This window comes from Bubalus kerabau, chromosome 22 (genome assembly GCF_029407905.1).
Source record: "Bubalus kerabau isolate K-KA32 ecotype Philippines breed swamp buffalo chromosome 22, PCC_UOA_SB_1v2, whole genome shotgun sequence".
NCBI lineage: Eukaryota > Metazoa > Chordata > Mammalia > Artiodactyla > Bovidae > Bubalus > Bubalus kerabau.
Genome location: NC_073645.1, coordinates 19,293,541 through 19,319,886, shown reverse-complemented (window position 1 = coordinate 19,319,886; position 26,346 = coordinate 19,293,541). Strand labels below are relative to the sequence as shown.

At 43.0% G+C, this 26,346-nt stretch overlaps 1 protein-coding gene and 1 long non-coding RNA gene across 2 annotated transcripts in view; one reads left to right on the top strand and one right to left on the bottom strand.

Annotated features, from left to right (window-relative positions):
• PDLIM1 (PDZ and LIM domain 1) overlaps positions 1-16,420 on the top strand; it is a 40,318-nt gene extending 23,898 nt beyond the window's left edge. Inside the window, exons 5-7 of the mRNA XM_055560540.1 lie at positions 10,122-10,273; positions 15,344-15,461; positions 15,886-16,420. Of these exons, the coding sequence (XP_055416515.1) occupies positions 10,122-10,273; positions 15,344-15,461; positions 15,886-16,072 (457 nt within the window). The 3' untranslated portion in view covers positions 16,073-16,420. The remainder of the gene's footprint in view (positions 1-10,121; positions 10,274-15,343; positions 15,462-15,885) is intronic.
• LOC129636808 (uncharacterized) lies at positions 7,503-26,346 on the bottom strand. Its single transcript, XR_008707127.1, has 3 exons — positions 26,243-26,346; positions 9,134-9,202; positions 7,503-7,764 (listed from the first exon to the last, which is right to left on the bottom strand). It is a non-coding gene; the product is annotated as an uncharacterized LOC129636808 (long non-coding RNA).

Below are 26,346 nucleotides of genomic sequence, written 5' to 3'. Positions count from 1 at the left end.
GAATACAGGAGGGACTAGGTCATAAGTTGTCACCTCATTTGCCCAAAGGTGGCAGGGAAGACGAGGACTTGAGGACAGAGCTCTGGGTGCAGACACGGGGGAGCAGGGCAGCTCATGGGAGCGGTACAGTGCATGCCCAGCCCAGAAGGAAACCACTCCTTGACTCCAGTCAGACCCCACATGCCGACCTAGGATTTCCATTTCTGATGGATAATTGCATCAAAACAGAAGTCAGCAAGTTTTTCATCTGAAATCTCTTGATTTTTCGATGTCAGTGACAGTCAAATTTGTTGGAAAATATCATGTGGTCCAAACTTGTCTGATCTCAGAGGATCTTTCCTCCTTGGAACCCTCAGTTCTTTCTTCTTTTTAATTGATTCACAACCTTGTGTTAGTTTCAGGTATACAGCTGAGTGATTGAGTTTTTTATCTATATGTATGTATTTAAATATTTTCAGATTCTTTTTTCATTATAGGTTATTTCAAGATATTAAATATAGTTCCCTGTGCTACACAGTAAATCTTTATTGTTTATCTGTTTTCTATATGGTGGTGTGTATCTGTTAATGCCACACTCCTAATTTATCCCTCCCCCACTTACCCCTTTGGTAACCATAAATTTGTTACGTCTGTGACTCTCTGTTTTTTAAATAGATTCATTTGTGTTATTCACATATAAGTGATATAATATTTGTCTTTGTCTGACTCTGTCTCACTTGGTATGATATTATCTAGGTCTATTCACATGGACGGAGGAGCCTGGTAGGCTGTAGTCCATGGGGTCGCTAAGAGTCGGGCACGACTGAGCGATTTCACTTTCACTTTTCACTTTCATGCATTGGAGAAGAAAATGACAACCCACTCCAGTATCTTGCCTGGAGAATCCCAGGGACAGAGGAGCCTAGTGGGCTGCCATCTATGGGGTCGCACAGAGTTGGACACGACTGAAGCGACTTAGCAGCAGCAGCAGCAGCATTCATGTTGCAAATGGCGATATTTCATTTTTTTAGTGGCTGAGTAATATTCTGGTGTATGTGTGTGTATCACATCTTCTTAAACCAACTGTCTGTTGCTAGGCACTTGGCTATTATAAATAGAGCTGCAGTGAACATTGAGGCACATGTATCTTTTCAAATTAGAGTTTTCCTCTTTTCTAGATATATGCCCAGGAGTAGCTCTAGGTTTAGTTTTTTTAAGGGGCCTCCACACTGTCTTCCATACTGGTTACACTAATTTACATTCCCACCAGCAGTGTAGGAGGATTCCCTTTTCTCCACATCCTCTCCAGCATTTGTTATTTGTGGGCTTTTGGATGATGGCCATTCTGACCAGTGTGAGGTGGTCCGTCATTGTAGTTTTCATTTGCATTTCTCTAATAATTAGCAATGTTAAGCCTCTTTTCATGTGCCTGTAGGCCATCTGTATGTCATCTTTGGAGAGAAATGTCTGTTTAGGTCTTCTGCGCATTTTTTGATTTTTATTTTTTTTTATGTTAATCGTATGAGCTGTTTGTTGATCGTATGAACAAAATATGTTTGCATATTTTGGAAGGTAACCCGTTGTTGTTGGTCACATTGCTCGCAAATATTTTCTCTCATTCCTTAGACTGTTTTTTTGTCTTCGTTTAGAGTTGAAATCCTCAGTTCTCATATTAGCTCTGAAGCCAGTTTTGCTGTTCAGTTTCTCTGCAGTTCACCTTCAGCAAGACTGCCTGGCTGTTAGGGTGATTAAATGGCAAACCCATTGCTTCAGGTGCAGATTAGGACAGGTTAAGGCATGAGAGGTTGCGAACTACTTAAATGTTTGAAAAGAGCTATTGTGGGGACCCTCTCGAGAGCTCCTTGATCATACTTAATCATATGGTCCTTCTCCCTGAGAAAGACAGACATCATGGGGTACTTGGCTGCATGCAGGCCCCTGGGCCCAGCACCAAGAGGGCTCTGTGATTTCTTTTTAAGCTTCACAGGCCCTATTAGGGGAGACTTCTTGTGATGTGACTTGGCTTTGCAAGATGTTAATGGTCACAAGCATTTGCTGTAGTATACCAAGGCAAAGTGGCTATTAACACTCTTTGTCCTCCAATTCTGAGTCCTACAGGCTTGAGATGAGGGTGCCTTTCAAGGTGACTGTGGGAACTTCTGGGGTGCCTGAGAAAGAGTGCCACGCTGGGCCCCCCCTAAGCTTTCCATGGCCAGACTCTGAAGTGAAGCTTTCTCTCAGGCAGCTCAATGGGGAGCTGGGGGTGAAACACCGAGAGCTGTGATCTCCATTCTTTGGTGCTTTTGTGCTGAGGGAGACTGAGAACGTGACCCTCTTTTACAGTCCCAGAGTGGAATGTTCCATGATCTGGATTTAATAACCCAGGAAATGACACATCCTTCACTGAAAGGCTGCTATGCACTGGGAGAAGTATGTGCCTGGGGAGTATTTTTAGTATGGCCTTGGCCGTTATTCTTTCATTCGTGTCTTCTATCTTCTCTCATGCTTCCCGCCTGCCCCCTCCTTCCAATCCGAAACAATTAAATCTCTACTGTCTGGACGCTGTGCAAGCCTGTCCTCCAGGCCCTGTCCCCTCCTGTTGCAGACTTTTTGGCTACAGTGGCCTCTGAGTCTTTATCACCAGTCTCCTTCCAGATTTTCGCAGCAGAGAGGGGCCCAGCTTCTGCTCCATCCAAACTCTTTGAGGATGAATCCAGAAACAGTGGAAATACTGGCAGCCCCTGGCAGAGGAAATGCCCTCTGCATAGGTCTCTGCTTACTGGTCTATTCCAAGAGAGGCCAGTTGTGCTTATCAGGAAGGAAGAGTCTTGTGCAAACCCAGCAGCCACTGGGTCTTGTTGCCTGCTCCGTCAGCAGAAGTCGCAAGTGCTCACCCCCTCCACTGTTTAGTCTGTGAAATTCACTGAGGTTCCAGAATTGGCTCACTTCATACTTTGCATCTGAGGTCATCACTGATTCCCTGGGGTGCACTCTGAGTTTCTTTGTCGCATGCACTTCAAAATAGCCTGGTGTGTGTGTCTTATAGGATTTCCCAGAGCCACATCTCCATCAGACAAGAACATAGGCGCCTTGCCATTTCCAAATTAACCTGGTAAGGCATATGAAAGGTACCATCTGCCGCCTGTCCTCTCAGCACACACACACACACAAGATTGAGTGGGAGGGCCTCTGGGTCAGTTAGCTTAACAGTCATTTATTGACTGCCTACTGTGTACCAAGGGTGGAGGAAATTCTGCTCTGTTCAAAAGAAAACTTTCACCTGCCCTCTGACCTCTTTCCACTGAGTTTAGGGGCTGTGGTCATTTTCTGGTGATTTGGGCCTAGATTTCAATGTATATATATGATGCCACTTGATACTTTCTTAAAGGTGCAAGCTTGATAGAGGGACCTGAGCTTGAATTCTAGCTCTGCCTCTTGCTAGCTGTTGGGACCTTGGGTAAACCACACAACCTCTAAAACTGTTTCTTCATCTATAAAGCAGATAATACAACTACCTGACCACCAGATTATTGAGAAGTTTCAATGAGATGTGCAAAAAATATCCACCATGGGGCCTGGCCTCTGGTGGTGCTCTATAAATGCTACTTACTATAGATTTCAGCATGGATGAAGTGCTCCATACCCATTACTTCCAAGTACTAGGAGCTCTGTAGAGTGGAAGCATGAAGACAAATGTCATGGAGAAGATTTCGCTGTAACTTACTGTATGCTTCAATATTTCCCAGCACTGTAGCTTAAGTTCAGCCAACCAGCACAGTTGATTACCTTTCTGATAGAGTTGTAGCCTCTTTGTGGAATAATCATTTGGGCTCCCCCAGGTAGTAAAATGGTAAAGAACTCAATGCAGGAGACTTAAGAGACATGGGTTTGATCCCTGAGTTGGGAAGATCCTCTGGAGGAGGGCATGGCAACCCACTTCAGTATTCTTGCCTGGACAATCCCATGGACAGGAGCCTGGCGGGCTATAGTCCATTGTATCACAAAGAAAGGACTTAGCATGCAGGCAACCAACATAGTAGCCCCAAGATACTAGTTTTTCCTAATTGTGTTCTCAGGCAATCCCCCCATAAACTCATGAGGCAGATTTCTAAACCAGTATAGTAGAAATAAGGGAGTACATTCATTGTTCTTTGTTCCAGTGATTCCAGAGGGACTATAGTAGCCCTGACTCATTGGAACTGGGTCAGAAGAAAATCTCCTTCATGAAGGTGGCTGTCTGTTCCTCTAACTAAACTTGTCCATGGCCCACAGACTGGGCTCTGAGCTCTGGATAGTCCACCCTCTTCTCCTGGTGGCCATAATTACTCATCTCATTAGGTCCAGCATCTAGGCCTTTGAAGACTAGAACTTAGGGAGCCTTCTGGCCAGGATCCCCTTTCAAAAATGATTCCATTGGGTTTCTCAGAATTACATGTTTGGTGAACATTGGGGTAACCAGGTTGGGGCATCTCAGACACGAAGAATCTGAGTTAGCCTGCATCCTCACCACCTATGTAAAAATCACATACTAAAATCTCTACATCATTTCCAGTTAGTGTTTAACCTTCATCATTTGGAGAAAATTTTTCTTATACTTAACTTTTTATTTTGTAGTAATTATAGATGCACACTGCAGTTATAGAAAGCAAAACAGAGAGATCCTCTGTACCCTTTAGCCAGTTTCCATCATTGGTAACATCCTGAAAGTTAGAATGTTGGGGTTAGTCACATCAGTGAAGCTCAAAGAATGAACATGCTCTGTGGTCTCAGGGAAGGGCAAAATTTACGTAGAAGAGACTCATCAGCTGGTCACTTGCCCAGGCTGCAACTGGGGGAAGGAAGCCACCACCCCTGCCCATCCATGGCTCCTGGTCTCTGCCCTTGTCTGTCTTCCTCCCACCCACAGGGAACTGTGGGAGCCTCCCATCCCCGGGTGGGTGATGGGCCACCTGGATGAGTGGTTTTAACCAAGTTGGGAGTAGAAGTTTAGTTTCCCCACTCTCTCTGTGTTGATACTGGAGGTTACTGGGGGCTGTTCATTGTTGCTGGAGTGGGAGTTGTGGGTACCCACATGGCCTCCAGATACTCATAGCGGGTGAGTGGTGGCCTATTCACTGCTGGGTGGTAGTGAAAGTCAAGGCTGCCCACTAGGCTGTCTTCATTCAGCTGGGTAGGGATGACATACAGGCTTCCTACTGGTCATTCTCCAGTATCCCAGTGGGGTGGTTGGTGCATCTCATTTCAGCCCAGTGAGGGTGGAAGTCTAGACTCTGCACTGACCTTTTTTTTCTTCCTCCATTTGTCTGGAAAAAAGTAGTTATTGTTTCCGAGTCTTGCACCATCCTGGCTGTCGCCTTCTCCATCATTTTGTTGGAGAGGGCACGCTTTTCTGGAGACTTGTCTTATCTGAGTTTGTTGCCCTTTCTGGGTTGCTGCCTTATTTAGATCCACATCTGAAATATATGAAGCAAAAAGGAAACCCTGGGGACTCATCACTGTCACTCCTTGGGTCCCAGGGTTTCTGCTTGGCCTGCCTTCTCCTGTCCCTCTTCTGCATCTTATGTTCATCTTATATTTGATGCCCAGGTGTTTAGATGTACTTAGCGGAAAGAATAGGGACACTTATGCCTACTTCCATCTTCCCCAGTGGGAAAATGATTTTTATTTTTTATTTATTTATTTTTAAAGATTTTTTTTTTTTAATGTGGACCACTTTTTTAAGTCTTTAGTGAATTTTGTTACAAAAATTCTGTTTTATGTTTTGTTTTTTTGGCCAAGGCATGTGGGATTGTAGTTTACTGACCAGGAATGGAACCTGCACCCCCTGAATTGGAAAGCGCAGTCTTAACCACTGGACTTCCAGGGATGTCCTGGAAAATTATTTTTATGAAGAGAATATCTTCTTTTTCTGGATGCATCTTATAATTCAAGTTGTCTCTCTTTTTGTCTCAAATATGTCACACAAAAAGGCAGTTTTAGTGTGGAACCAAAGTTGACTTACTATGTGAGAAAAATGATGCCATTAAGGTTATAGCAGCAGTGGGATTTTTTCTTATGGCTTTTTTGTTTTAGTTGAGATTTATATACAGATTATTAAGTTGTGCTGCAGGTGATGGTGCAAAAAAAAAAAAAAAAATTGACAGTCTTTTATGTCCACTCTGGTCACTTTGCTATTTTGGTGGAGTAGACTCTCTTCCCAAGGTTACTGTCCCATAACCATAGGTGTGCTTTTTCTCTGTTCTCCTTGACTTTCCGACTTTCATCCCAGCTCCTCTTTTGACTGGAACAGGCTTGTGTATTCTCTTAAGGTCTGCAGGCTTAGCCTCTGAAATCCTTCTCTTGAGACAAACTCAAAGGGAGTTTTTTCCTCATGTTCAAAAAACCACTGGCCTTAAACACCCGGCTATGTCAGCTACTTCATCAGGCAGAGAGTGCCTGGCTTGGGCTATTGCTGGGGAGACAGGTCCTGTGGTCAGGGCCTAAGAGACTGGAAGAAAGTATTAAACACTGAGGGAACTGGTGGTATACATTCAGCATCAAGTCTGACAGGGAGAAACAAGAATCGGGAAATACGAAGAGTGTAATGGATAGTTACTCTGAAGGAGTTAAATTGATTAAATTCTTGTATTTGGTTTTTAAAATTGTAAAGACTGAGTTTAGAAGACTGCGCTTTTAGTGACCCACCCTCAGAAGTTTTTCTCCTGGTAACTCTAGTCATATACCTAATATTTTTTGAAAACTTATCACTTTAGAATTCTTCCTTTCAATGCTGTTACTATATGTACAGAATGAGAATGCTTTTTTTTAGGACTCCATTACTCATGCATATTTTTGTCCTAGAATTTTTTTTTTTAAGATATGGTGATGTCATTTGTCCATATCTGATAGTGTAATGTCTTAAGACTTGGGTCTTAGGATTTTATTTTTGAATGAGGCAAACCATAGCTTCAAATGAGGCGATGGATATTGAAAGTGCTTTATAAATTGTCAGGTGGTAGAAAGATATTGTCATTATTTAAGAAGAAACACTAAGTTGTTTTCTTTTTTTTAATCACAGAGATATTTTCCAAGACAGTTTGCTGGAAGAATATGTGATGACCTTGTAATTTGGGGTCTGTCATTTTTAGCGGTCCCTTGGTGGCTTCCAGACATAACAACATACGCCAAAGAAGGGGAAAAATTCTCCCCAAGAACATTCCACGGTCTGATCTTGATTTTAAAATAGTTCTAAGTGTAACAGAAAAAAAACGTTTGTCAAAATAACATAATTCATTTAGTACAGGGCCAGCTCAGAACTCAAGACCCAAAGAAGGAGTCTGGCGTATAACTCAAATGATAAGGCTGAAAAGTTGGGCCAGAGGAAGACCATGGCTCTTGGTGACTGTCAGTCCTGAGGGTGGCCCATCACCTGCCTGGGGAGATGGAAGAGAGAGACAAGTGCCGGGGCCACCTACTGTGGACGGACGGAGGTGGTGGCCACCCCCTCCCACGCCCACGGCCAGCACAGGTGGCCCGCCGCTGATGCGTCTCTGTCCATTACATGCTGATGCGTCTCTGTCCATTACATGCTGATGCGTCTCTCTCCATTACATGCTGATGCGTCTCTGTCCATTACATGCTGATGCGTCTCTCTCCTACATGCTGATGCGTCTCTGTCCATTACATGCTGATGCGTCTCTCTCCGTTACATGCTGATGCGTCTCTCTCCTACATGCTGACCTTCCCTGAGAGCAGCAGAGCGGTTGTCACTCTTGGAGGGCTCTGTCCTCAACTGTGAGAACCTGGCTGTGTAGTCAAAGCAAAAACCCCGAATTTCACTGACGTGAGTGACCTTGTGACTTGAGGCACATTTAAAATGGAATGTAAACTGATTATACAATGGGTGGGTTATAAATTGCATCACCATCTGGTATTTCCTCTTTGGCTCCCCCAGGCACACTGTCCCTCTTCCCCAGCGGGTGGCGGCTTCTGAAAAAGCAGCCGAGGCTCAGAGGCTGCAGGTGATCAGGACCCAGGAACCTGGTTTGCCCATTTCCCTGGCACAGCCTTGGGGGGCGTTCCCTGTGACCCCACAGGAGCAGAGACAGGGTGCAGTGAGGAGGAGAGAGGGACTTGATCTACTTCCCTAACGCCTGTCAAACTCTGGCCCTGTGCCAGGCACTGATTGAGGGCAGGACCCACAATGATGGAAAAGACAGGCCATAGCCCAGCCCTCGTGGGGCTTGCTTTGCAGGGAAAGATAGACAATAAAGAAATAAGTATAATTCATGGTAAAAGAGTTAGAAACATGTGGAGAAAGATGGAGCAGAGCAAGGGGAGAAGTGATGTGAATGAGGTGGAGTGTTTTAAGCTGAGGGTCGGGGACCCCTCTGAGGAGGGACATCCGAGCAGAGACGTGAGTGAAGCATGGAGGCCGTGGGGCTGTGTGGGGAGCGAATATTCCAGGCAGAAGGAGCAGGATGTGCAAAGGCCCTGAGGCTGGTGTGTCCCAGAAACCCCATGAAGGCTTGTCTGCCTGGAGTGAGCAGGGGGTACCAAGCAATGTGCTTGGAGAGGGGAGCAGAGCCACATCTTTTATGGCCTTTGTACTTTTTGTAGCAAATATTTACTCCAAAGAAGATGAATTTGGTTAAGCTTGTGTTTTTGTTATTAAAACTGTAAATATTTGGTTCTGAGTCAGATGAGAACACTTTGAGCCACATCACGACACAGTCTGATTCTTATGTTTAAAATCTCTCTCTGGCCTCCGGTCGGAGGAAAGACAGTTCCAGGGGCTGAGTGGCAGCCAGGGGACAAGTTAGAAAGCTGGTCAGCTGGGCTGTTAATGGATAGCATGGCTAGAGCAGGCAGTGGAGGGGGTGGGACTCAGGACAGACTTCAGAGGTAAAGCTCACTGGAGTCTGCCTCCCTTTCACTCTCCGCCCTCCCTCAGACCAGGCAGCAGCAGTGCCTCCCCTGGAAAACGGGCTCTGGAGGAAAGAGGCCCCAACTTTGCCTGTCTCATCCTGTCATGGGGAGCCCAGAGGGACAAGGGGAGGTGTGGGCAGCAAGGCCTGGTTTGCCCTGTCCCTAGGCTTGAGCTGAGGCCTCTGTCACCCCCCCGCCCCCATCTCCTTTACACAGAGCAGCACTGTATTGTTTACAGAGTACTTACCTAGAGATTGCCTTAGTGAAGTCAAGTCAGACAAAGGCTTATATCATGTGATATCACTTACATGTGAATCTAAAAAAAAAAAAAAATGGTACAAATGAACTTATTTACAAAACAGAAACTGAATCATAGGTGTAGAAAACAAACTTATAGTTACCAGAGGGAAAAGGCAGGGGTTTGTGGGTGGGAGAAAGGATAAATTGGGAGATCGAGGTTGATATATATGCACTACTGTAAATAAAATAATAACTGATAAGGACTTACTGTATAGCACAGGGAACTTTACTCAATACTCTGTAATGGCCTAGATGGGAAAACAATCTAAAAAAGACTGGATATATGTATATGTACAATTGATTCACTCTATACCTGAAATTAACACAACATTCTTAATCAACTGTACTCCAATAAAAAAAAACAAAGTACTTATTTTCTCATCCTTGCCACCCCTGTGAACTGGACAAGGCATATACTGTTACCTCTGTATGGTAGGTGAAGAGACCAGAGCTCCTTGCCATGAGAATGAGGAGAGTTTATAGAGATAGAGAGAGCACTTTGATATCATCAGGAAACACTGATTTCTGCTCTGGGGAAAGAATGAGGCCTGGACTAAGGGGACTCAGCTGAGTTTTCAGTGCTCAGTTGTGGTTGACATTTTCCCTCTTCTAAATTTTCTTTCGACATAATGTTGTTTATATAATTTTGAAAGAAGCACAGCATTCCTGTTCCATGGGATTAGGCCAAAGAGTAGTTGAATCACCCACTCTAGCCTCTTACTGACTTGAAGCAGCAACCAGCCCTGCCTACAGACACCTCACCGTATCATCAGGGGGGTCCGTGGCTGCATTAGGAGCTGGCTTCATCCATTGGGATAGTTTCTCTTCACTCTTTGACACAGGGGTGTCTTCTCTTGGGAGGGGGTGCCTGGTGGATTCCCCCCCCCCCCCCAACTCCTGACGTGTCCTAATGAACTTGCAAACATTCTTTACAGCTTAGACCATTCTCAGCTCCCAAGCGGACTCGTCATCGATAAAGAATCTGAAGTTTACAAGATGCTTCAGGAGAAACAGGAGTTAAATGAGCCTCCGAAACAGTCCACTTCGTTCCTGGTTTTGCAGGAAATCCTGGAGTCTGAGGAGAAAGGTAATCAGCTGTGTGTGTGGTCAGAAGCTGTTGTCTGAGGCCTGGGCTGAGGGGTAGTCGTTGCTGAAACACAGGTGAACACAGCCTGAGGGGTGGAGAGAGCACTGTGTGCTTTGGAAGGCTGTCCTCTTAAATGCTAAAAGCTCTTTCAAAAAAAAGAGGGGGACTGAATGAGCTCTCAGCCACACTTGCTTAGCTGTTTCCTGTCGCAGGCACTGAGGGAGACTGAAGGCGGGGGTGAACTTGACGGTTGTGGCGTTCTGTGGGGGTGTCCGCTGGCCACTAGTTTCGTTTGAGCCCACATACCGCGCTTCTGTGGTGGTTGGCACGTGTGAGTGGGCGAAGGTCATGGGCTGTGACAGCAGAGTGAATGAATCAGCAGCACAGGGAAGCCAGGCTCTGGGCTTCACTTTGGGGCCATGCTCTTGTTCTTGCTCTAGGGTGGACGGCCTCTTCAAAGTCCGAGGGCCCCCGGTGTGGCAACATACCCCGGAATTGACCTTAGGCAACCCTTTGAACCTTTCTAGACTTGTTTGCTCATCTGTCAATCGGGGATAAAAATCCTTTCCTCTTAAGATTGGTGTGACGATCAAATTACACAAAACACCCAGAGTTGTGACTGGCGCACACAGTAGGTGCTTCATAACTGTGACGATGTTTGAAACCTCATCAAGAGGTTCCAGGCCAGCCTTGGCTTGTCCACACGTGAGATCTGAAGCTCGAGGCACCCAGGGCTACCTGTTTGGCTCTGCAAGTCTCAGGATATGGTCTTTGCCCTGTATACATCAGACACTGTTTGTTTCTTATGATAATTTTCAAGCGGATGGCAGCAAGCTGTCTCAGCTTTGTAGCAACAACAGTGAGAAATTCCTGGCAGACGGGTGTGCTGTAGAAGGGAGGCTTTTCCTCCTTCTCAAAAAGGTGACCTGTGAGCCACAGCTCTCAGGCTCATCCACCTCCCAGGTGGTCATTCATAAGCTCCTCTGATTCTCTGTCAACCTAGCTACCAGTGACGTCTGGAGAGTTGGGGTTTGCAGCCCTCCACACACTGCACTGTCCTTTTCCCTGAGGCTTACTGGAGTCCTGCCTTCTCTTGCTCTCTTGCTCCCAGTGTGCCTGCTTGTGAAGAGAGAGTTGGTACTTCTGGGAGGGACATGTAGTGGTTCTGTGAGATCCACTTCAGCCAGGCTCCAGAGGGGCTGGCTCTTTGCCCAGGGCAGCCAGTGAGGGTCAGAACTGAGCTGCCTCTGGAAGAGTCCCCTTCCTCCTGAAAGTCCCCAATTGCAGAGTCGGCTCCCCAGGAGTCCTTCCTGAGCCGAAAGTCCCCTGCTGAACACACCCAGCACCCAGGCTTCCTCCCCACTTTGGTGGGTTCCTTAAAGAAATTGGCAGTTTAGAGGCACAGGAAGTTAGGAAAATACTTCTTTTATGCTGCTGCTGCTGCTAAGTCGCTTCAGTCGTGTCCAACACTGTGCGACTCCATAGACGGCTCCCCACCAGGCTCCCCCGCCCCTGGGATTCTCCAGGCAAGAACACTGGAGTGGGTTGCCATTTCCTTCTCCAGTGCATGAAAGTGAAAAGTGAAAGTGAAGTCGCTCAGTCGTGTCCAACTCTTCGCAACCCCATGGACTGCAGCCTACCAGGCTCCTCGTCCAAGGGATTTTCCAGGCAAGAGTACTGGAATTGGTTGCCATTGCTTTCTCCTTTCTTTTATGCTAGAAGGATATTATCCCTGCCAACAATATCCCCCTTTGCTTGGAGTACCTGTGCAGTTTGGAAGGAATGAGTCATATACTCTATATTAAGTTCCAGTCTTAGACCAACTGACCGAAGTCTCGGGGTCCAACCCTAGAGGATGATGATTTTTCAAAATGTGAGAAATCACAACTCTATTCTGAATAAATGGGTGTAAAATCCTTTAAGAAAGGAAATATCAATCTGTTCCAACCCAAAGTAGAACGTATACCTTTCAGGGCTCAGCTCGCTGAATGCCCTCAGGTCACAGAGGTCACAGAGAAGGACCTGAAGCCCAGGATCACTGAACTGTCCTGAGGTGGCAGTTCCCTGCTCATCAATATCTAGACCCCTTGCATCCTATATTCTGTCTGCCAAGCCAGTGGTCTCCATTCTCAAGGCTACCTCCTGGTGCTAGTTGGCAGCTAGTGCTCCAGCCATCATGTCTACTTCCAGGCACCAGGAAGGCTAACCGAGGAATCCATCTTCCAGATGAACCAGCTTTCTTTTTCCCAGAAGTCCCATATGACTATTCCATTTATATTTTGACCAGAATTTAGTCACATGGCCCTATCTAGTTGTAAGAGAGTTTGAGAATTATAGTTTTTCTCCCCTGGGTTGGATGACTGGATATCTTCTTATGCCAAATAAAATAAAAATTTTGCTAAAAATGAAAAGGGAGATAGATCTTGTGGTCTCTCCTTTATCTCTTAATATGCACTTGCATTAAATTTTCACAAAAGAAATAGCATAAGTTCCAGTCCAGACATCTACCACATGCAGAAGGCTCTCAAGTGAGGGAGCTCAAATGCCTGTTTTCATTTGAGAGATAATGATCAAAGCTCAGGGCAGTGGCTGGTGCATGGTAAAAGCACTCGGTGAGGGTTGCTGTCATTCGAGAAGGCCTGTGGCTCATGAAGCAGCCTGCACCACCAGCACTGGGGTCCAGTCTCTGCCCGTGACTCACCACGAGACCTTGAGGGAGTGGCTCGTCTCTCTAAGTCCTAGTCTCTGCACATGTCCAGTGAGGCTAATAATGGCTACTTCACAGGTGGTTTAAAGCCTGGAGGGAAATGACATGTGCAAAGTGCCAGGCACACAGTCAGTGAGGCCCCGGTGGGAGGTTTGGCTCTAGCGGGTGAAAAAAGTGAAAGTGTTAGTTGCTCAGTCGTGTCCGCATGGACTATAACCCACCAGGCTCCTCTGTCCATGGAATTCTCTGGGCAAGAATACTGGAGTGAGTTGCCATTCCCTCCTCCAGGGCATCTTCCCGATCCAGGAATTGAACCTGGGTCTCCTGCATTGAAGGCAGATTCCTTATCATCTGAGCCATGAGGCTGCAGCAGGGCTTGGTGATAATTCTCCAGACTCAATGTGGGTCTTCTCATTTGGGGTGAAATTTAGCATCTGGACTGGGAGAAAGGGTCCAGGATTCCTCATACTTCCTCTTGCTCTAGGTCAAACTCTAAAATTTGCAGGGAGAAGGAGTCTTTTTTTTTTTTTTTTTTCCAATTGTGATTTCAATATATCTAATACAGGACTTCCCAGGTGCACTCAGCTGGAGGCTTGCTCAGAAGGTATCTAGGCTCATTTTGGCAGGTCCCCAGGGTTTCAGGACACTCCTTAGGTGATCTGTGGTTCAGATCATGGAGGACCACCAGGTGTGAGGTTAAGGACCGTGAATTTGATTCTGTAAGCAGTATGGAGCCCTTGAGTGTTGTTGAACAATGAAGTGGACAGAAAAAAGATGTGGAATTTTCTTTGCATTTGCAGTGTTGGCTGACTAGGTAAGAGAAGAAAATCAAGCCAGCAGGTGGTGCTGCAGGGCTGTATAAGCTGCAGCGAGGTCAGCATCAGGCAGCCCACAGCCTCCTCTACTCACACTTTGCCCAGCTCCATCAGTTCACTTCTCTCTGTTCCAAAAAGAGATGTGGGTTCTCCTACCAAGTGGGGCTCATGTGTCATGTTACTTCTCTCCTCCTGCACTTCCTACCTTTGCTGGTAATTTTTCTGTGAAAAACAGTCCATCACATAAGAGACCTGACCTCATATAGGTTTGGCTCCCTTAGAACTACCGATTTTCTGACCAAGCTTTCCAGGTATGCAAAGATGCCATTTCCTTGTCTTCACAGCAGGTAGACAGCCCAGCTGGTTCCAGCCAGAAAGTGAAGGAGCTTGTTTGGGACACTCAGAGTCATGAGGCTTCCCAGCCAGGCCCCTCTGAGATCCCTTCAGGCAGGGCCAGATTTAGGATAAGGTGAGGGAGGCATTTGCTTTGGGTTCAGAATTTAAGTTGGTACCCCAAAACTTGATAATCAAGACAGAAATAATACTTGAGTGCAATATTTTATAATAAAATTAATGCAAAAAAAAAAAAAAAGATTCTATAATAAACAAAGCTGGGACTGTGACCAAGGAAGGGAGAAAAGTTTGGAAAGGCAAGGTGATACCTTGGGCCGTGCATGTTGCATGCTAAATTGCTTCAGTCATGTTTGACTCTTTGCGACCCTATGGACTGTAGCCCACCATTCTTTTCTGCTAAGCCTGTGGTAGGCTCTGTGGAGTATTGAAAAAATATATGAAACAGAGCTCTGGTGGTCCAGTAATTTGTAGTCCAGACAGAGATGTGTAAATAGCTGACAAACATAACAATACTTAACTGGGCCAACATCACAGGAAAAAAAAAAAGTGATGTGGAAACAGCCAGCCAAATATATAGCAATAATAGTAGCTTACCATTATTATTCACGGCTACCTACATAGGTGATGAACTGGGCTGTAGGCAGAGCTCTGGAAACTAGGAGCTGGTTTTTCATGCAGAAAGCTGACTGCAGGAAGGCTGCTACTGTCTGCTCTGCAGCAGGTGGTTTTTATCTGACTTCTAGCATTCTGTACTATAATGATTTTGTTGTCCTTGTAATGTGGGTTTCTTTTGGCCTCTGACTACACTGCCATTTGATTATCAGGTGTTTTAAATTTTTTCCATCTATGTAAAGTATTTTTAAGTCCCATATCAATGTGTTTGCATGTATTTAATCAGCATGTAATGTAATTTGTTTTGAGGGCTGACCATATATGCCAGGGAGGGCTACATGTGTCTTTTTCAACCATTTTGTTCCACCCTGAAGGGGAAACTTTCTCCTATTTTATAGAAAAGGAAACTGTGGACCAGAGAAATTAAGTAAGGATTGCCCAGGATCACACAGCAGTCAAGTCTGTTTGATTCTGGTGCCCATGACCTTGCTGGAACATACATATAAGTGACTCTGAAAGAGCTAAATGATGCTTATACAATCCTGCCCTTCCTGGCTAACCCAAATGTTTTCCTCCTTTTAGGGGATCCCAACAAGCCCTCAGGATTCAGAAGTGTTAAGGCTCCAGTCACCAAAGTGGCTGCTTCAATTGGAAATGCCCAGAAGCTGCCCATGTGTGACAAATGTGGCACTGGCATTGTGTGAGTATCTGCCTTCCCCAGGCATCAGTGGCCCCGCAGGTTGTGTAAACCATGAAAATGTGGAAAGTGCTGCATGTTGCCCATTGTGGGCGTGATGGAGAAAAACTCCTGCCTGGAAAATGGAGCAGAGAGGCGAGGTTGGTCCTGTGTCCCAGAGCCAGGTGGTGAAGGCTTTCCTTGGCTGTGAAACCCTTAGGGTATGAACATGTAAAACCAGAAAAAGCAGGGCTGCTCTGTTGAAGTGGGAGGGACTTCCGGAATTCTTCAGGGGGAATGTCTCTGGCCTCCAGGCAGGAGAAGCCCCTTTATGACTAGAGGCCAATGAGGAGGCTCTGATCTGCCCTTGGAAAGGAGCCCTTGGGAGGACCTCCAGCCTGTCACCTTCTCGTCACTAATGGAGCACCTCTTCTCCCCACTCCTGCAGCGGCGTGTTCGTGAAGCTGCGGGAACGTCACCGCCACCCCGAGTGTTACGTGTGCACCGACTGTGGCACCAACCTGAAACAGAAGGGCCATTTCTTCGTGGAGGATCAGATCTACTGTGAAAAGCATGCCCGGGAACGGGTCACTCCACCTGAGGGCTATGACGTGATCACGGTGTTCCCCAAGTGAGCGGGCAGCTTCCCGCCCAGCACTGCTCTCCATGCAGCCCCTGCTGCATTTTGTCCTCTGAAAGCTCTGGCCTCTCTCTTCTTCCGAGTTCTTGCTTACTTTGGTTTTGTCGCTGCTCATTCAGCATCATGTCCCCCTTTGCTAATGACTCAGGCTGGCTGTGTGATGCCTGCTTTTATAATTAATGGGAAATGGCCTTGTTTGGTTTCCCTTTGCCAGCGTCACTGTGTCTTCTCTTTCCCTTCATTCATCTCTGCTGCAAATGGACATCAGCCAAATTCAAACCAAACTGAATTTAGTATGTCTGATGATGATTTCATTTTTACTCAATAAATTAATAGACTTAAAGGCAGTGTGGTGTCTCTTTACCATGTGACCAAGTGTCCTCTTTCTTATCTCAAGCCAGATGAGATTTCTGAGGCCTTTCCTCTTGTTTTGGGGTTTCCACTCCTTTGAGATGTGCAGGCCTTTTCCTCCAGGTGTGAGAACATTGGCATTTGAAACAGCCATGTTCTTTTTTTGGCCCTGCCACAGAGCATTCAGGATCTTAGTTCCCAACCAGGGATGGGATCCAGGTCTTTGGCAGTGAGAGCATGGAGTCCTAACCACAGGACCACCAGGGAAATCCCAACAGCCATATTCCTTTATTTCTTTGCAGCCTACTCCAAATTATTCTCTGATGCTAATATAAGATAGTTGTATTGTAACAGAATATTTTCTTTACATCTGGCTGTTTTGGGACTTACCTGAAGAAATGAATGCTTTCCAAATGGCCTTAAAATACTCCCTAGTAAGTCCCTCCCCAGGCTGGTTTGCTGCCTTTACAGCCTCTCCTTTATGAAGGGAAGTAAACTCAGAAAGGTGGCCAGCAGCCCTAAACCTGCAGATTGCTCAGGGAAGTAGCAAATGCATTCTCCTCAAAGAAGAGACGGGGAACCCTGGGTGTTAAGGAGCCTTGCATCAGAGATCTGAGGTTCAGTTCAGTTCAGTCGCTCAGTTGTGTCCGACTCTTTGCGACCCCATGGACTGCAGCACACCAGGCTTCCCTGTCCATCACCAACTCCCTAAGCTTGCTCAAACTCATGTCCATCAAGTTGGTGATGCCATACAATCATCTCATCCTCTGTCATCCCCTTCTCCCACCTTCAATCTTTCCCAGCATCAGTTCAGTTCAGTCGCTCAGTTGTGTCCGACTCTTTGCGACCCCATGAATCGCAGCACGCCAGGCCTCCCTGTCCATCACCAACTCCTGGAGTCCACCCAATCTCATGTCCACTGAGTTGGTGATGCCATCCAACCATCTCATCCTCTGTCATCCCCTTCTCCTCCTGCCCTCAATCTTTCCCAGCATCAGGGTCTTTTCAAATGAGTCAGCTCTTCGCATCAGGTGGCCAAAGTATTGGAGTTTCAGCTTCAACATCAGTCCTTCCAATGAATGTTCAGGACTGATTCCCTTTAGGATTGACTGGTTGGATCTCCTTGCAGTCCAAGGGACCCTGAAGAGTTTTCTCCAACACCACAGTTCGAAAGCATCAGTTTTTCGGCGCTCAGCTTTCTTTATGGTCCAACTCTCACATCCATACATGACCACTGGAAAAACCATAGTTGAGGTTACCAAAGGTCATCTCTTGGTGACTAACCACTTGTGGAGTCATTTGCTCAAACAATGGCACTCTCATCACTCTAGAGACTGATTTGTTAAGAGATGGACCGGTCATTCCACCAACCCTACTCTGAAAGAGAAAATCGTCTGCCTTTAGTATTCACCACCATGGGTAATAGCTGATGTTTTTTGTGGATGATGTCCTTTATGGACTAGCTTTCCAAGAGTAAGGATTCTAATTAGATGGTAGTGCTAGGATTTAACTTTGCAGTTCTCTGAAACTTGGACGCACCAGGGACAGTTTAGACATAAGTAGTTCTAGTCTATAAGACCTGAAGCAAAACTTTCAGGCAGAAAACTATTTTGAAGTTCTTGATTTTTCTTTTCTGTTTGCAGTTAGTTCTTACTTTGGGCTTCCGATGTGGCGTTAGTGATAAAGAATCCACCTGCCAATGCTGGAGACACAAAAGACATGGGTTTAATCTCTGGGTTGGGAAGATCACATAGTGGAGGAAATGGCAATTCACTCCAGTATTCTTGCCTGGAAAATTCCATGGACAGAGGGGCCTGGTGGGCTACAGTCCATGGGGTGGAAAAGAGTCAGACACTGCTGGGCACAATTGTTACTTTAAACTCTCTTCTATTAAGTTTGTAAAAGGCAAGATGATTGAAAGTTCTTAATTTGGGCAAATCTACACAGAATGAAAGCTCTGTGAACCACAGCAAGTTTGATGGATTTACAAATACAGTAACAATTGTGATTTGGGTTTATTGATTGGAAAAGGATGAATGGGTATTACACTCTTAGAACTTTTTCCAGTTCTTTTCCTCAGATAATGTGCCAACTGTCTGACACTTGTTTAATGACAGTATTATTCTTAGGAGGGGATCTGAGGTGCAGGGTGCCTCCCTTCCAGTGGAGGCCAGATCCTGAGAGTGTCAAGTGACCACTGTGGCCACTATCTACAGCCTCCAAGGCTAATTAACTTCCCAAGAAAATGAAACAGGGTGCCAGCTTTACTGTCCTCAGTACAAGTTGTTTTATGGCCAAGAACTCCTCTTTTCCTGCAGCCATTGGTTTATAGAATTATTTTAGCCAAGAGTAATTTTAAGGTTTGGCCTGTTGTCCTTGCCTACCATGTTCATGTGATTTTATTTCTTCTGTCATGCTTAATCTAAAATGAGGGCAAAAATAGAAGGAATGTATTGGAATATCTCTAATATTCCATCATTCCTTAAATGCTATGCCTTTCGACAACTTCCTGAAGAGGAAAAACAGAGTCACAGACTTTGATGAAGTGATTCCCTCTGATTTGCAACATTCTTCTACTTCTTGATTTAGTTAGTTAACATCAGTGGTCGTCCAGGACAAAGCCTCCTCCGGACAGGCTTCTCTGCTGGTTCACCACGCCTAGGATCTGATGTGCCCACGTATCCAGGGCACACCTCAAGGGCACACATCACATGTGATTCATCACATAATCAGTCTTCTGAAAGGAATGAAGCCCGCATAGGAGCTATTCTGTCTTTATCAGTTTTGTCAACTGAGCAGGGAGATAGTCCACCAATATTTGGTGAACAAATCAGTAAATGTATGCTTCATCCTTGTCCAAAGTACAGTGCAAGCTACATATGTGATTTAAAACTCTCTAATAACCATAATGAAAAAGGAAAAGGTAGAACCAATAAATCAATTTTAATAATACATTGTTTTGGGCTTCCCTGGTGGTCCAGTGGTTAGTAATCCGCTTTGCATTGCAAAGGACACAGATTCGATCCCTGGTCCGGGAAGGTCCCACATGCCTCGGATTAACTAAGCCCAGTGTGCCACACCTACTGAGCCTGTGTGCTCTAGCTACTGAAGCCTCCTCAATGAGAAACCCCCACACTGCAACCAAGAGTAGCCCCTGCGAGCCACAACTAGAGAAAATCTGAGTGCAGAAACAAGGACCCACAACAGCCTAAATAAATAAATAATACATTGTATTTAGTACCATATATCCAAAGTGTTATTTTAATCTATGCCACTTGCCACATTTCAAATACTCAATAGGCACATGCAGCTACTGGCTACCTTTGCTAGACCACACAACCTGCACCTTCCTTAAAACAAGACATCTTGGATTTCTGTTTTGCTTCTAGGTATCATGTTTTTCCTTGTTCTCATATGTCCCAGATCTCTTCTAATTGCCTTGCACTCTGGCTTCTCAATTCTGCCCATTCTCCACTGCTATTTTGAAAGCATCCTGTTGTTTTCTCCAGTCAAACCCTATGTCAACTTATAAGTACACAACTTGAGAGCTGTGAGCTTAAGCTTTATTCAGAGTCTTAGTGAGGACTACTGCCCAGGAAACAGTCAATCAGTAGCTCTGAGTAAGCTGCTCCAAAGAGGTAAGGGAGAAGTTAGTATATATGTGAATTTTATGACTGGGAAATACAAGTAGTAAGCATACATCTTGGTAAAAGATCACTGCTAATCATGAAGAACAGACATCTCAAGTTAGTGATTTCAGTACTTTTCTACATATGTGAAGATGCAAGAATCTGGAGTCCTTGAACTTCTTCCCAGGACATGCATTTAATTATCTAGAGGCCAAAGCACAGAGTGCCTCATCCTGTTTTTCTCATCGTGAATTCCCTTCAGGGTACACTGTTGGTAGGTAACTGCAGTGGGTTATGATTTAACCCACTAGTTTAACTGGGTGATGAGTGATGCTCTTTGTTCTTTTTGGTTCACTTCCCACTTTGGGTCATAAATTTGACCAAGGTGTGGGAGGCATTTCATGACCAATTTGTCCCATGGGCTAGGAAGACTCATTCCTAGGATAAGAATTCCATTGATTGGCTATTCATATGCTATATTGAATTAGGCCCTGTTATCCTATAGAATCTCTGTATCATCTATCTTACTAGACTGTTGTGATCCAAGAAATGTTTCTCCCATGTTGCTTTTCCCCATATTTAGAGTTCAGTTCAGTTGCTCAGTTGTGTCCAACTCTTTGCAGCCCCATGGACTGCAGCATGCCAGGCCTCCCTTTCATCACCAACTTCTAGAGCTTGCTCAAACTCATAATATTTAGAATTACACTATTACAATTAATTTTACAGAGAGTTATATATGTGACAAATTGCCTCAAGATATTTAGCCATTGCTAATTTAGTCAGAGACCTGGTTACATGATGGTAATGCAAGAAACAAGAATCCTATAAAATAGGCAGGATATAAGTAATAGCATTAGTAAGACTATAGTACAGCAGTGAGACAAAGCATAAACAGTTTAAAAACAACAAAGAGAAAAATTTAGAACAATGATTAGTATAACTGGTTGCAATCTGGTTACTAGTAAGCCAACGCGTTCAGAAGGGCCCACTGAAGAAGCCAAATTCTGGATAAATCAGGTAGAGAGAAAAAGATAAACGTTTCATCTTTGTTTACATAGGTATACTTTAGTCAGGAAGGAGTAAAAAGAGGAAAGAGAAAGACAGGGAGGGAGGAAGGGAGAGGGAAAGGGAAAAAAGGAAGAAAGAAGGAAAGAGATTCCACTTGAAAAACTTAAAATCAATATTTAATTTTGCAAAAGCAAAAATGGAAACTGGACCTCAATGGAAGGTAGCTTTAATGTGCTACAAGGGTATAATAATAAACCTAAGAATTGTACACAAGCAAAAATATCTTTAGGGACTTCCCTGGTGGCCCAGGGGTTAAGACTCTGCCCTTCCATTGCAAGGGATGTGGGTTCAATCCCCGGTTGGGAAACTAAGATCCCACATGCTGTGTGTCATGGCCAAAATATAAAAATTAACAAAATAGGAATAATAAAATATTAAAAAAAATATATTTTAGAAATGAAATCATTTAGAGAAAGACAAAACTAGGGATTTCTCTTGTGATCCAGTGGCTAAGAGTCTGAACTTCCAGTGCAGGGGGCCCTAGTTCAGTTCCTGGTTAGGGAACTAGATCCCACATGCCTCACCTCAGAGTTCGCATGCCACAATGAGGATCAAAGATCCCAAGTGCCATTCTAAGACACAGCCTGGCCAAATAAATAATAACAGATTTGTTATTAGCAAAACAAACTAAAGGGTGATAGTAAATATTTTTTAAGATGGGAGAAAATCCCAGATAACATAGTAGAGAAGCAGGAATAAAATTAAATATGTGGGGGGTAACTCTAAACTAAAAAAAATGTATAACAGTGGTAATATGTGATAGAATTTAAATATGTATGTATATTAGACTTAGGCATATAAGAGGAAAGGTTTCCTCATATCTAGAGAACAAATATTAAAAGCCAGTACTATTTTGGACAAAAAGTCATGAAACTTAAAATCATATTCACCAATTTATTCAGTCCCATTTAATTAATTCGTGTTGATCTTGATCTCTTGTTAGGAGTTTCTGAAACCATCAGTTTTCCTCTAGAAGTCTGTAATTTCTTACCCATTTCAGTGGTATGATCTAAAAGTTATCAGAAACTTGTAAAAAGAAAAGTCCTTTCTATGAACCTTCTTGAAGATCTTCATTTTTGTAAAATAGAGTGATATTAATGTCAAAGACTTAAAATGGCATGGTTAAGGACCTGATTACAATTCAATTGACAAAGAAGTTTGGTTATTTATGCAACATATAACATATTAAGATAATAACTAAAATTATGACATAGCATTATGCCAGGACATATCCAATTTTAGGAATTTCATATAATTTCTAGAACATTTATATTAATATATAACCTAAGAAGTTTTATCATCACTCATTTGACAATTCTTCCCATGTAATTCAACATGCCAAATAAGCCTAGTTAATCTCTCTCTGAGATGTTTCAGGGAAATTCTGGAGCATCCCAAATTTAGCTAAAGATCAAAAGAATCAAAATCAGAGTTTGATTTCAGAAAGTTTGTCAAGGGTGTCAACAAATTTTAAAATACTTAGTCAGATAGGATTGTAAATCACTATGAAACAATACTTGTTTACTTAACCAATGTGGCAAAAAGTAATTTCAAAGGCCAATACAGAAAGTTGCAACAGATTATGTAAAAGGATAAAGAAACTTTACAATCTGTAATCAAAAGTAGATCAATAGTCTAAGAAAACTTTGCTCTCTTAACAGAGAAAAACAAAAACATAGGTTTTGCATCATCTTGCATTTACCATTAAAACTCATTCACAAAAAAAAGCTCATTCACTTAGATTTATTTCAATCTTAGCCAGCCTTGACCACATATAAAATTCCTTTCTAAAGATTCTTTTTTTTTTTTCCCCCTCACAGACCTTCTACAGCTTTCTATTTCCCTATTAGTTCATTCCTTATTTTCTTTTCCATTTAGAAATAACAAACTTTAGGATAAATTACCTTTCTTTCCCTTAACAAAATGCATCTCCATTCTTTGTATCTTTAAAAAAAAAAAAACTTCCTTGGATAAGAAGGTGCTTTCTTTATTAATTTAGTAGTTTTAATTACATATACTAACTAGAGTTTTTAACCTTTTGAACAAAGAGCATTGCCCACCGTTCCTATACTACAAGGATCAAGCCGTTAGCCACTTCAATTGCTGACCTACAAGTACACCCTGAAAGGGATTCAGGATGAAGTAGTCTGTGTTTTGGATATATGGGTCCCTAGATAATTAAGGTGTGTAATCTAAGGAAGAATTTCAAAGACCCCAGAGTCTGGCATTTTCCCATATACACATAGATAAGTGCTAAAAACATTAACTTGATATCTGTTCTTTTTTTTTTTTTTAATATATATTGTATATTTGACTACATATATTTCCCAACCAAGATATTCATATGTATTAATACGTTGGCTCCTCTTTCACCTCTTCAGAGAAGTTCCTCAGAGCTATCTGAGAGTCTGTCTTCCAGGCTCTAATCTTCAGTAAGACACTGAATAATGCTTAATTCATAGCTCTTACATTGTTTTTGTTTTTTTTTTTCTCAGTTGAAATCTTTAAATACCTTAATTTCTAGTGAAAATTAAGAAGTAAGCAATTATGGACTGCCTTTACATTAGCTTTCTGTAGAACTGAAAACATAAATGCTATTTATAATTTTTAAAAAGTCATGTGCTTTCTTATAGAAAAATTTTCAGTGCAGCACTGAACATATTTATTAATAATCCAAAATATCTTTAGGTTTTCTGAAAAGAAGCCTATGTTTAGTAGTTAATGTTTCAATATCTTATTTAATTTTGGAATAATCTAGATATTCAATAAATGTTCATTGTTTAATTTAAAAACTCTTGATGAAATAAAATTCATATTTTAAGGCAAGACCAGAAAACTTTAAACATAACTTTTTTCTCCACCCCTTTAGACTTCCTTCGTCCCTCCTTTGTGCATTGTCCATCTGTATTACGCATCAACCAGACCTTCCAATGGCAGAAATACCTCAGAGCTATCTTTAGGATAAATTACCTTTCTTTCCCTTAACAAAATGCATCTCCATTCTTTGTATCTTAAAAAAAAAAAAAAACTTCCTTGGATAAGAAGGTGCTTTCTTTATTAATTTAGTAGTTTTAATTACATATACTTAATACTGGCTCAACCTTAAAGACACATTTTTTTTCCTTTTGGAACCAGCCATGTAACTCCTTAGAAGGTGTGCACTTCCTCTGTCCTGAAAGTGGTCAGGGCTACACATCACTCACCTTGTACATGAGGATATCTTTGGTGAAATTTATGGACAATGCCAATGTATCATTTCCCTTAAAGAGAGTGATTAGTACTGAAAGCACTGGGTCAGATGATCTGGACGTATGCTGGGCTGCACCTAATGGAAGATCTCAGCTTAAATTCTTACTTATGAATGTCACTAGCTATATTATTTGTATTCTGCCTTATTTTACAGATTATTGTTTCTTGCATTACCAAATGTGTGACTGAGCTTCTGATAAAAATCATGATGGCTAGGTGACTTGAAACGATTGACCAAATATACAATCCTATAAGATCGATGGCTGTAAGTGTGTAACTTTAGATAGGGCTTTCTGGGTGGCTCAGTGGTAAAGAATCTGCCTGCTGATGCAGGAAACTTGGGTTTGATCCCTGGATTGGAAAGATCCCCTAGAGAAGAAAATGGCAACCCACTCCAGTATTCTTGCCTGGGAAATCCTATGGACAGAGGAGCCTGGAGGGCTACAGTCTATGGGGTCACAAAAGAGTCAGACACAACTTAGCAATGAAACAACGGCAACAACAACTCTAGATAGGGGAAGAAGCAACAAGAGGGAACCATTTTCTGGACCATAACAGGATAGTAAGATAGGCAGTCCAGAGGCTTTTGGCTACTGTTAACAGAGCCTAGTCAGTTCGGTAATAAATAGCACAGTGAGCAGCCTATCAACAAACTCCTCACCTAACCTGGGAATGAACATTCCTAGTAAATGTCTCCCAAACCTTCGTAGAAATTAAGACCAAAAGAGATGGGTTGTAAAATAATGTTGTTCACTGTTCAGTTCAACAAATCAAGTCATAAGCCGCTGCAGTCACAGACCCACAACACATTCTGAAAGGAATTCCAGGTGAAGATCAGGATAAGGCACTTTGTGCTCTGGGAAAACTGACAGAACCTGCCCTCAGACACACATTTCCAGCAGAAAATTTTATGAACTCAGTTTTTTTGCATCTCCTCATACTTAGAAGAGCACTAAAACCATTAATCAAGATATCTGTTCCTTGTGAATAGCAGAAAACTTCTACCAAGACGTGTGCTTGATTGCCTATACCCCTTTGCCACAATCATGCATATACTGGTCTCCCCTCTTACCTCTTTGGATCAGTCCTGAGAGCTCTAGGAAAGACTGTCACCTGGGTTATAATCCTCATGTTTGCTTGAGTAAAATTTCCATTTCTTTCTTAGATTGACCACTGATTAAGTTTTTCATCAACACTCTAAAGTTTCAAGTTACAAAAAAGGTTTGGAGAAACTAGTTTTTTCTTAATTTATTTTTTTTTAAATTGAAGGATAATTGCTTTACAATATTGCATTGGTTTCTGCCATACATCAACATGAATCAGCCATAGGTGTACCTATGTCCTCTCCCTCTTTAAGTAGGCATACCATAAAACATAACTATTCTTAAAGAGTTCAACTAAAAAGTCCCATCCCATTTATATTTATTTGTTCTCAACAATTATGTTTTGATTACCCATGAAAACTTTGTTATACAACATTGTAAATCAACTCTATTTCAGTTGAAAAAAAAATAGAAGAGAGAAAGGGGGAGAAAACTCAGACTATCAATGCCAATAAACAGCCTCTGCAAATGGAAAAACAAACCAAAACAAAGAAAATTCGTGAAACATTAAACAGGGTCAACCATCATCCCAAGCTGTTAATTGCTGACAAATGTTGTAACAGAGATAACACAACTTACTTAACTAGTAAACCCAGGTAGAATAAACATTTTATTTTTAATTTGATAACTCTATAGCCGTGTCTATTTAAATCAATAACTTTAAATTTGCTTTTCTTTACTAGAGATTAATCTTAGGTCATGTGAACTTGAAAAACAATTGGTTAGCTTTTACTACGTTTAGAAATATAATTCATAAGTGCTTACATTTAAGCCGGTTAATTAGAGCTCTGTCAGTTAGATTTTCCATGAGGGAGTCTTTTCAGCAGTTTGAACTTTTAAAATGCCCTCTCCTCTCCCTTGCCTATCCC